The 11822-nt window shown below is 51.1% G+C and overlaps 1 protein-coding gene across 2 annotated transcripts in view; it reads right to left on the bottom strand.

Annotated features, from left to right (window-relative positions):
- Positions 1-2423: 2423 nt before the first annotated feature.
- URAD (ureidoimidazoline (2-oxo-4-hydroxy-4-carboxy-5-) decarboxylase) overlaps positions 2424-11822 on the bottom strand; it is an 11658-nt gene continuing 2259 nt past the window's right edge. The window contains exons 1-2 of one of the 2 annotated variants that reach the window (XR_005201664.1): positions 4027-4832; positions 3082-3165 (exon numbers count right to left, since the gene is read on the bottom strand). Coding sequence is in view for 1 of the 2 variants with exons in the window: in XM_017537498.2 (XP_017392987.1) it covers positions 2819-3165 (347 nt within the window). In the remaining variant the exon portion in view is untranslated. Of the gene's footprint in view, positions 3166-4026; positions 4833-11822 lie in introns of those variants that run through there. The other variant, XM_017537498.2, reaches the window with a different exon arrangement.

Here is an 11822-nt window from a genome sequence, read left to right as displayed (position 1 = left end):
ACTGGAAGCGTTGGCCTTAAGGAGCTTGGACATTTCCAAGGGAAGTGAAAATCTGCAAAGCCGCCCTCCACCAAGTAAGGGTCTGTGCCCGGAGAGTCGTCGGGTTACACATGTTGAAATCAGCTCCTTGCCTTTCAACTCTTCTTGGCCTTGCCACTATGATTGGTTTTGTTTTGTGTGTGTGTTTTAACGAATTCGTTAGTAAAATATTAGTTGTTCACCCTGAAATCTCCCCTAACCACTTCTGTACCCCGCTGACGCTCGCTAGGCTCTCCCCGGGCTGTCCCTTCCCTGGAGCCGGGGCTAAGGTCAGCGCGCGGTGATTGCCGCGCGCGCTGGAGTCCACGCGGCCGGGGCTCCTCTCCCGCCTCTGGCTCGCTAGAGGCCAGAAAACGGAAAGCCGCTCTGCCAGGCCAAGGCCGACGGAAACCCAGGGCATGCCGCTGTTTGAGCAAAAAGAGAACTGCCCTGCCCGACTTCGGCCGCCACAGGTGACTCGCTCGCGCGAGCAATGGCTTCTGTGCAGAGCTCCTCCGGAAGGGGATAGAGTCAGAGCCGTGCGCAGCTTTGGTCGGGGATCTTCCCAGCCCGGCGTTCACGCCCCGCGTCCTGTGCTCACCCTCGCGGCTGCTTGTGCTCAGGTGTTTCGGAAGAGGCGCCGCAGCCAGCTCTCTGTCCCCTTAGCTCCAGCTCCTTCTAAAGGGACAGACTCAGCGTCTGCCTCCACCTGCACCCCTTCCCGCAGGAATAAACCATTTTCCGGACCAGCTTTGAACTGTTGAAATGTAACTGTGTAATTGGAGACACCGGAGTCGTGTCTGGGAGGTTCTGAGCTCTTCTACACTCATGCTAAACTGCGGGAACTCAGCTCTGGTGAGCTCGGTGCATCTCATGTGAGCTCCTTTACGTAAAGAGCACAGACTCTGCATTAGGGACCTTGTTTATCTTTTCTTTTCTTTTTTTTTGTAGAGACGGGATTTCACCATATTGGACAGGCTGGTCTCGATCTCCTGACCTCGTGATCCTCCTGCCTCGGCCTCCCAAAGTGCTGAGATTACAGGCGTGAGCCACCGCGCCTGGCTCAAAGCCTGGTTTATCTAAGCGTGGGGTTTACTCTCATGGTTGGGACAGGGTGCCCTGACTACTGTGGATTATTCTGAGTCTTAGGCCTAGCCTGTGGTATTTGGATCCTGGATCAGAAAATCCTCTTCAACAAGCAGCAAGTTATTGTGTGTGTCAGGAAATCCCCCAGGTTACCCTGGCTAGAGAGAGGCTGGTGTCTGGGCCGGGCCCAGCACCCCACCATTGCTGAGGGGTCCCAAAGAACAGGAGTGAGCCATGGAACTGTCTTCATGGTGTGCACCCAGCGCTCCTACACCCAGAGAAGCTGTCTGGACACAATGCCAGGGACACTGGTAGCACAGCCTGCTTTCCTGGCACCTGCCTCACTACCACCTTTTTTCCTTCAGCCTTACTACAGCAGGAAACACCTGTGAGATGGGAACGGCAAAAAGGCTCCCTTGCCTAAAATTCCTAGTGCTCCAGGAGTGATTTATTTCTATAGAGTATCAGCCCCAGAACCAAGGGTGCAGCCACGCAGCTCTTCAGGGAAAGGTTTCCCTACTGCTGCTGCTACCCCTGGGCACGGTTGGTGACTAATGGAAGCTCTTGCCTTCAAAAGGGCCACCTTGGCCTTAGCCTCTTACCTTGTCTATGTTGGAGAGACCATGGATATTTCGTTTCTTCTCTGCCAATAGAAGCCTAAATAGTGTTTGTTGGGGCTCTTTACACCTTCAGTGTGTGTATGTGAGCGTGCAAGGGAGAGAGGGCAGTCGGGATTGGTAGAATGTGGTGGGCTCCTCCGCAGGATGCACTTTCCCCCAGTGGCCAGTCTGGCTGCTGGTCCAGGAAGCTGCCCAGCCTAACCGGGCTCTGAAGCTCCAAGGCTAACGAGCAAAGATTTCTACGGGCATTTCTCTCCGTTTAATCGACACTGGAATCTCGCTTCATTCTGGGGTCCAAATACCCAGCGCTGCTCAATGAATGTTATTATTTTAATAACTGATGGGCTTCCCGGGACAGTGAAGCCAACCCCCACGAGCCGACCTCCGGGAGAAATCTTCAAGCCGGTCCAGCTTGGACGCCCCCCGCCATTTAGGAGCGATGACTGCAGCTATTCCACCCGTCCCCACGGGGCACCTTCCCAACGCCAGCCCTTCGGAGGGCTCTCCCCGGCCCACTGCCTCCCTGCCGCGGTTTCCCCGGCGCCCCGGGCCGGACCCAGGCCGTCGTTTGGCTTTCCTTGCTCCTGGTTCGCTCCCCTAGTGCTCAAGAGAGAGAAAGCCGCTTCTGCTCACATGTAAAGTTCGGGTGCAGCAAATGAGGTGGGAAAAGAAAAAAAAAAAAACAAACAGACAAACCGCTGTGGCATAAAAGGATTCCTTTTCCTTCCGTTTTGCTTTGCAGTTCGGGCTTAGCAGGAGAAGGTGGGGAGAACTGGATAAACACTTTGGAATACACAAATGTTGGGGGGGTGGTGTCGGCAGGCCGCAAAGGGAGTGAAGAATTGAAGCAGTGAGCTGGATAAATCCAGGGCAAAGCACTAAACAATATGGATATTTTGGCAACGCGTGCGCGTGCGGGTGGGCGGACAAAAGGTCTCATTACTCGTATGATTGCCTCAATTCCCTACTTCCTTTGTGCACGTGTGTGGACGCTGTTCCAGGCCGGAGTCCGCCTCCCGCCCAGGACACATAGCTCTGGGCAGTGGCCCCAGCGCGTCCCGTGCTGTGTCCCGGGTCCTAGGCCCGCGCGGCTCCTACAGCTTGGCGGGGTCGGCGCAGAGGAGGTCTGCGAGGCGCAGGCCGCTGATCTTCTTTACCTCGCCCAGAGCGGTGCGTAGCTCCTGCGCGGGCGGGCAGAGCAGCCGGCGCGCCAGCTCGCGTGGCACCGCAGCCCGGTCGCTGAGACGCGCGGCGAGGATGAAGGGGAAGCCGAAGCGCGCGCGGTACTGCGCATTCAGCTCCGCCAGCCTGAGCTGCTCGTCCGGGCCCAGGCTCGTGAGGCCCGCGCCGCTGTGCTCCCGCTGCGACTCGGCCGTGAGCGTGCCCTGCTGCAGGTCGCGGCCCGCCAGGTCCGGGTGGCAGCGTAGGATGCCCTCCTGGCCTGCGGAGAAGCACAGACACAGGCGGGAGCGCATCACCGCGCCTGCTCCGCACCACGCACTCGAGAGGGCGCGTAGGCCGAGCCCGGCACCCCGCTCCGCCCCGCCCCAAAGAAGGCTGCGGGAGGGTGAAGGAGGGTCCCCAGGCAGTAGCGTCCTGGCGGCGCAGGGGCACCCAAGGCGCCCGCCCCTCTAACAAGTCCTGGACCCTGCGCCTCTAGGTCCTCACTACATTCGTTCAGGACCAGAATCCAGGGGCGGGGCGGGAAGTGACACGTTTGTCTTTTGAGACCTTGGGTCGAGAAGAGCGGAGGAGAGGGCGGCCGCTGCGGCTCGGAATTTACGACTAGGTCGGGAGGGAGCAGAGACGCGATAAGGAGCCTGAGGTTTTCCTATCTTTCAAAGTCCTTTGCTCTCAGGGGGGGCTTTGATGTCGAAAGGGGCCGGACGCAAGGGCCTGAAGACTTCCTGCAAAAGCCCTGGAATGGGTTTCGTTCTGCTCCTAGGGAGAAGGGGCAGGGGCGGGGTGCATCCACAGGGATAACATCCATGGAGCTCGGCAAATAAATGCCCCGGATTTTGTGACCCTAAGTGTGAGTTCTGGATTTGTGGAAACAAATCCAAAGGGCCTTGCAGATGATTAACTGCAAAGAAACCCACCTCTAGCCAGAGTTCCACAGCCCTTTGAATGAAAGTGGCTTTCCTCTATTTAGGAAATTGCACCCACCCATCCCCCATCGGCCTGGGGCTTATTCCCCTTCTCCAACTGTAGAACCCAAAGAGGTCCCAGAGAACAGCGTTTACTTGAAGGACAGTTTCGCATAATCTCCTAGGCCTAAAATTGGAAAACTCTGGTGAGTTACCTGCGATTTTCAGTCCCGGGGATTTCCCGGGGTTAGCGCTGGGCGATCATTCATCTTGCTCAGCTCTCTAAAGTGAAAATTAGAATCCTCCGGGGTGAGGCAAGATTCCAGATATGGTGAGCAGGGCGCCATGATTTGCAAAATGCGGGTGACACCTAGCTTGCTGAATAGTTGTGAGGATTAGAGACAATTCATTTCCTTAAAACACATTGCCTAATACCTAGTAAACAGAAACAGTCATTTTTAGTTGTAGTAAACCCAGTGGAACTGGACTGAGGTGCCTCAGAAAGTACCTGTCTCTGTTTCTCAGTAAAGCGGTTGTCCGCTTCTGGTGCTGGGAATAGGCGTGGAGCGCTGTTGGAAAAGGCGCGCATGTTAAACACCATTCAATAAATTATATCTCAATGAAGCTGAAAATTAAACCCCTTGTGAGGTAGATAGACGTCCTCTTCCTCAAACTTATTGTTTCTGTCTAATAAAAGGATGATTGATATTGCATCATCTAATTCATGAACTAATGTCCTGAAGGACAGGGAGAACTGAGGGTAACATCCCCGTGTAAGAGAGGTTTCAATGAAGGCTCAGAAGGAGCTAGTGACCTGCCTAGGGTCACTCACCACACTATGCCTGGACCCTCCACTCCAGATCACAGGCGTTTTCAGGGCGCGGCTGCCGCTGCAAGGTTAGGGAAAGTTCAGAACAAAACTTTAATCACCAGTAATGTCATCCCTCTAACACCACTGTTTTTTGGTTTTGAGGTTTTTTTCGAGACAGCTCTGTGGCCCAGGCTGGAGTGCAGTGGCGCGATCTCATCTCACTGCAACCTCTGCCTCCCGAGTTCAAGCGATCCTCCCGTCCTGGCCTCCGAAAGTGCTGGGATTACAGGTGTGAGCCACCGAGCCGGCCTAACACCACTGTGGTAGAACCCCTCCCGTCGCTGCCCCGCCCGGCGGCCACTGCAAACAGGGACGGTTCTTTCCCGCTTTCCGCGTCCAGTCCCGTCCGGGTGGTGCGAAAATGTTAGAGTTAAATTTCCCACCTGGGGCAGTAGCCGCAGCCCTGGGTCCCGGGTTGGTTGTGCCACACGGCCACTTGCCAGGCCTGGGGAACCGCGCTCAGCCCCTGCCCGATCCCCTCCGCGCTCATCCAGGCCCAGAACCGCAACCTGCCCGGGCGACGGGGAAGGGGGAAACTGCGAATCCTGGGCGGCTGGACCTCCCGCGCCTCCTCCACAGGTGTTCAACGTTTCAGTGCAGCCACTAGGTCCCCCGCCCAGTCAGAGGATTTCCCTTCCCCCCATCGCATGCTGTCTGGAGGATCAACCCAAGCTGCAGGGGAGGTGGTCACTGGTGGGAGGCCCGGGCGCGGGGTCTCTCCTTTTGCCGCCCCCACCAGGCTCCCCAAGCAGGCCGCGCAGCAGAGGGAGGCGGCGGCGCCCCGCAGGCCAGCCCCGCGCATGCCCGAGCCCCCTTTTGCCCTCGGTGCCCTGGCATCTTGCTTCTCACTCTCTAGTTTGTCTCCCGCTTGGAAACATCGCCCGGGGTTAATGTTTGCCTAGAACTGAGCATGAGTTTTCCACTCTTGCAGCTGCGAGAAGAGAAAAGGCGCAGAGGAACAAGCAGAGCAAAGGGCAGAAGAGACTAAAAAGGAGAAACTGGAATTTACTCTCTCTCTCTCTCTCTAAACTCTCTCTCTCTAAACTAACTCTACCCCCCGCCCCGCCCCCTGCGGCGCCTAACAAGAAAAAGGCATGGGGAATCAGGTAGAGGATGGTAGCTTAGAAGCAGCAGAGCCTGGCCTCACCTGGGGAGATACCCCATCTTCATTGCCCCAAACCACTGGACCCTTGGGTACACTGGGAATGTCGCCTACTGTGCCTTCTGGCCTGCAACAACAAATTATGTCTCAATGAAGCTGAAAATCTCAATGAAGCTCCCTGCCAGCGCCGGCATGCTATCCCTAAGCTGCACCTGTGAGACCCAGTGGGAGGCTGGAGACTGGTGAAGTAGGTGCCATCTCTCCACCTCCAGCCCTCAGTGTCCCTACGTGGAAGTCCAGGCACCAGCCAGATCAGTCAGGCAGCCCGTGGTTCTCTGGGAATCTAGGTGCTTCCTGTTCTTCAGTCTTTCCTGAAATTCTGGACTTACCTCCTAAGACATTTGCGCATTGCATCTAGAGGTGCAGATATGGATGGATGTGTGTTATTTGCTGGGACCATAGGACCTGAATATTTGCACCTAGAAGAATTCCTGGCACAGAGCACACACTCATTGTTCCATGGGAGAGGAACAGGGTAGGCAATTGTGCCTGTGGAAGCCCAGAATCCCATAATAATCCAACTGCTTTCGCTGTCCATACCCAGTGATGTGTGGGTGTGTTCTTACTCCTGGTACAATGGATAATCTGTTCTTCCTATGGAAGGCCAACCCCTCCATTCGTATTCTTGAAGCAACTTCTCCTTTCCTCTCAAAGACTTTGCTTCTGCAATTTCAAGTATCTATTTCTCCATCCCCAAACCATTTACCCTTATCGATGTACAAACATGCCTTAGAATCACTCATCCCATAAACAGTATTAAAGTTCTTTGATTCCCTGTTGCCCTCTTGTTTCTCCCTATTTCTCTGCTCTTCCTTACAGAAAAGGCCTTAAAGGAGTTGTCTTCTGGTCTTTCCAGTTCTCACCCCCCTTTCCAGCCTCACTCTGTCAAGCTTGGAGCCCCTCCACCGACCCATCTGCACTGATTAAGGACATCTTGCCTGGGTCCCAAGACCAGTGCCTGACCTCTTCTTTCGCAGCCTCTTCAGACCATGTCACCTGGTGGGCCCTCTCTCCTTAAAAAATGACTATCACTTGCCCTCAGAGACACCCCTGACTTACTTTCATCTTGCTGTGCCAGACAGGACTAGCATGGAAGTACCATGCTAGCATGGGATTAGCATGGGATTCAGTACCCACATCTTGTCCCTTCACTACTTACACCAATGTACTTTCTGAGTGTCCTCAGCCAGTCCTAGGGTTGGAAATGCCATCCATTCTTTGATGACACCCAGATATAGTTGAGCCCTCAGTGTTTCACCAAGCTCCTCTGTTTTGATGCAACTGAGCAGTCAGCATTTTCATTTGGATGATTTTTTGGTATCTCAGACTCAGCAAGCTCCTTCCTCCATCCTGTCTTCTCAACTCCAAGTCTTTCTCCCCTCAGAAAATGGCACCACCACCCACCCAGCTGCTCAGACTGAAAACTTAGGAATGATCCTTCATTCAGCTTTGCTTCTGTTCTGCCTTCTGCCATCAAACCCATTTTTTTAAAAAATCCTGTTGACTCCAACTATAAGCCCCATTCTGAGAGCCCAGCCGCATCTCTCCATCTCTGATGCCACAACCATAATCCAAGCAACCTCATCTTACTGCTGCAGTGCCCCTCAACCCAGCCCCCGCATCTGATAGAGCCCCTACATCACCATCCTAAAGCATAAACCCCAGTGACCCACTGCAAACAGAGAAGCGAGTTCCTTATTAAACCTAAGCAGCTCTACGTGATCCGGCCCTTGCTGCCTCTTCTTCCTCACGTCCCTCCACTCCTTACTATTTTCCAACCACCTCGCTCTTTCTGTGCCCCCAAAATGTCAAGTTCATCCTGGTCTCAGATTTTTTTTTTTTTTGTTCTTGAGACAGAGCCTGGTCCTGTCACCCAGGCTGGAGTGTAGTGGTGTGATCTCGGCTCACTGCAGCCTCCACCTTCCGGGTTCAATTGACTCTCCTACCTCAGCCTCCCGAATAGCTGGGATTACAGATGTGTGCTACCACGCCCAGCTAATTTTGTATTTTCAGTAGAGACCGGGTTTCGCCATGTTGGCCAGGCTGGCCTCGAACTCCTGACCTCAAGTGATCCACCCACCTCAGCCTCCCAAAGTGCTGGGATTTCAGGCATGAGCCACCACAGCCGGCCAGGTTCTTTTTGTAAGAGTGGCCTCATCCTAGATTTCAGTTACTTATTTCTCATCCTTCAGTCTTAAATTTCAACTTCCTAAGAAAGACCTCCATTATTACATATTTTCTGCCATATTACACATATTTTTTCTGAGAACTTCTAGAAGCTGAAATAATGGTATTTTTAATGTTAATCCTGTCTCTCTTCACTAGAATATAAGCTCGTTTAAGGCAGGGACTTGTCTTGGTCACTGCTCCCCATTCCCAGTGCTCACAACAATGCCTGGGGCACAGTAGGTACTCGGTAAGTATTTTTTGAGCAACACAGTACTTTTGGTAAGAAGTGGGTTTTTTTGTTTTTTGTTTTTTTGGCTGAATTAACAAACCAATTTTAATAGCTTGATCCAAAACCTATATTATCATAGCCTATAAGGAACTTATTAATATCCAACTCCATTCATTCACAAAAATGTTGTTTAATAAGCATAAAGCAATAAATTGTGGCATTACTATAATTCTGAAATGCACAGAAATGCACATTTTTTTTTTGAGACAGGGTTTTTGCTCTGTCATCCAGGCTGGTGTGCAGTGGTGGGATCATGGCTCACTGCAGCCTCAACCTTCTGGGCTCAAGTGATCTCCCACCTCAGACTCCCAGAGTGCTGGGATTACAGGTGTGAATCACTACAGCCAGCAGAAATGCAGTTAATTAATTCTTACGAAAGTTGTATTGCTCTTTAATTTTATAACACAAATCCATACTGAATTTATTCAGGTTAGTGCATGTGTGTTTCAACTTTCTTCGCTTTACTAATTGTCAGTTCTCTTGCCTGGAAAACCTTTGCCTTATCTTCAATCTATAGGAACTGATTGGCTGGAGAAGGTACTTTGCCCGGTAGCACTGGAGTTCAATAGTAATCCTGGACTGCCATCTACTGGCCAATAATCATCATAGCAGACCCTAAATGGACTCAACCTTAGTCTAGAAACCCAATTTCTTTTTCTTTCTTTTCCTTCCTTCCTTCCTTTCCTTTTCTTTCTTCTTCCTTCCTTCCCTCCCTCCTTCCCTCCCTCTCTCTCTTTCTTTCTCTCTCTCTTTCTTTCTTTCTTTCTTTTTTTTTTTTTGAGACGGAGTTTCGCTCTTGTTACCCAGGCTGGAGTGCAATGGCGCGACCTCGGCTCACCGCAACCTCTGCCTCCCGGGTTCAGGCAATTCTCCTGCCTCAGCCTCCTGAGTAGCTGGGATTACAGGCACGCGCCACCATGCCCAGCTAATGTTTTGTATTTTTAGTAGAGACGGGGTTTCACCATGTTGACCAGGATGGTCTCGATCTCTTGACCTCGTGATCCACCCGCCTCGGCCTCCCAAAGTGCTGGGATTACAGGCTTGAGCCACCGCGCCCGGCCTCTTTCTTTCTTTCTTTCTTTCGACAGAGACTTGCTGAAGTGCAGTGGTGTGATCTTGGCTCACTGCAGTCTCCACCTCCCAGGTTCAAGCGATTCTTCTGCCTCAGCCTACCTACAGGCAAGCACCACCACGCCCAGCTAAGTTTTGTTTTTTCAGTAAAGGTGGGATTTCACCATGTTGGTCAGGCTGGTTTCGAACCTCTGACCTCATGATCCACCCAACTTGCCCTCCCAAAGTGCTGGAATTACCCGCGTGAGCCACCGTGCCTGGCCCCAATTTTGTTTTCTGTTAATAGTGGAGGATTTCCTTCAGTCACCAAAACAAACACGTGACTAAGTAGACCACTGTATCCTGAACGTCTCTCTAAGGTCCCTTAGTTTTAGGATTCAAAGAATCTATTTCACCCACTTTGTTTCTTACCATCCAAGGGTTTACCCTTGAGTGCAATAAATCTCATTTTATTGGTTTTTTGATAAAAATTAAAATTACATGTACTTACGGTATGCAATTTGATGTCTTCATACATGTATACATTGTGAAATGATGAAGTGAAGCTTTTTAATGTATCTATCACCTCACGTATTTATTATTTTTTGGTAGTAAGAACATTTAAAATCTACTCTTTTGAAGTGGGGCAAGGTGCCTCATGTCTGTAACCCCAGCACTTTGGGAGGCCAAGGTGGACAGATCACTTGAGGTCAGGAGTTTGAGACCAGCCTGGCCAACATGGTGAAACTCAGTCTCTACCAAAAATACAAAAATTAGCTGGGTATGGTGGCAAGTGCCTGTCATCCCAGCTACTAGAGAGGCTGGGGCAGGAGAATCGCTTGAACCCCAGAAGCGGAGGTTGCAGTGAGCTGAGATGGCACCACTGCACTCCAGCCTAGGTGACAGAATAATACTTGCCTCAATTTAAAAACAAAAATAAAGCCTATTCTCTTCACAATTTTCAAGTATACAATAGATTATTATTGACTATAGTCACCATGCTGTGAAATAGATCATTTTATTTGATTATTTAAACAATAAAACATGGGGTCTGGGACATCAAGCATTTATGTTAATCAAATACGTTAGCAGATAAATGGATGAAAACTCTAAAAACTATTTCTAGACTTTGTTCTGCTTGTCTGGAAAAAGGCTTCAAAGCCCGTTGGGTTGATTCCCAGGTCTGCCACTTTCTTCACAAGCTGTTGGGTTGACTCTCAGGGTTATTAGAATTCCAGTCCTGACACTTTCTAGCAGTGTGTCCTTGCTCAAGTTACTTAATCTCTGTGTGTCTCAGTTTCCCCATCGGTAAAAATGGGGGCAATAATAATACTATTCCTTATTTTACAGGGATATTGGAGGATTCAAGTGGTTAACGAGTGCAAAGTTTTTGGAAAAGTGCCTGAAACACACCAGTAGCAAAAGTTCAATAAATTTTCACTATTTGTTGTAGTTGTTGTCACCATTGGTAACATCACTTATCGACTGTCCCTGAGATGATAAGATTAGGAGCAGCCGCCGGACAGCCTTGAGGCTCCCAGCTGCGCCAGAGACAAGTGCAGAGCCGAGATGCAGGCTCCATCACAGGGCGCTCCTCCCCAGACCCATGTCTCCCGCAGACGCCGGCAACCGTCCAGGGGCCCAAACCCCCTCCAGCCATCTTACCCACTGACCTACCACCAAAGTCGCTACAGTTAAAATGTGTGTGTGTGGTGGGGATGTAATACCAGAATCCTTGTCTTTCAATATCACCTTAGACACTTTCATGCATTCATTCAGCAAACCTTGATCAAGTCCTAATATCCTGTTCACTCTGTGATCTGGGATTCTGACACTAGCCAGGAGACAGAGGTTTCATCAAGTCACGGGGGCATCAAAACAAGCTTCAGGAGTGGGGAAGCCCACACCCACACCCCATTGTGCTCAGGGCCTTGACTGGATTGGCCCATAACTAGAACCTATGGCCAGATGGGCTGGAGGAATTGTTGGTAAGAAATAAGATGAAAATGGAGGAATTTTTATGTTTTTATCAAAGTTATAGACACAGAGTAATAAACCCAAAAAAATATGTGTTAAATAACTGGCCAAACTTAAGAAAAATAGATGTAAATTATTCATACGATCCTAGCTTTCTCTCTCAGCACGCTTCGTCCTCAGCCTCACCACTCTTTTGGGTACTAAGACAATCATGGGGGGCCGGGTGCGGTGGCTCACACTTGTAATCCCAGCACTTTGGGAGGCTGAGGCTGGCAGATCACCTGAGGTCGGGAGTTCGAGATCAGCCTTAACCAACATGGAGAAACCCCATCTCTACTAAAAATACAAAACTTAGGCCGGGCGCGGTGGCTCAAGTCTGTAATCCCAGCACTGTGGGAGGCCGAGGCGGGTGGATCACGAGGTCAAGAGATCGAGACCATCCTGGTCAACATGGTGAAACCCCGTCTCTACTAAAAATACAAAAAATTAGCTG

Source organism: Cebus imitator, unplaced genomic scaffold, assembly GCF_001604975.1.
Source record: "Cebus imitator isolate Cc_AM_T3 unplaced genomic scaffold, Cebus_imitator-1.0 Scaffold103, whole genome shotgun sequence".
NCBI lineage: Eukaryota > Metazoa > Chordata > Mammalia > Primates > Cebidae > Cebus > Cebus imitator.
The sequence above is the reverse complement of the archived record's forward strand: the minus strand, read 5'-3'. Positions and strand labels throughout refer to the sequence as shown.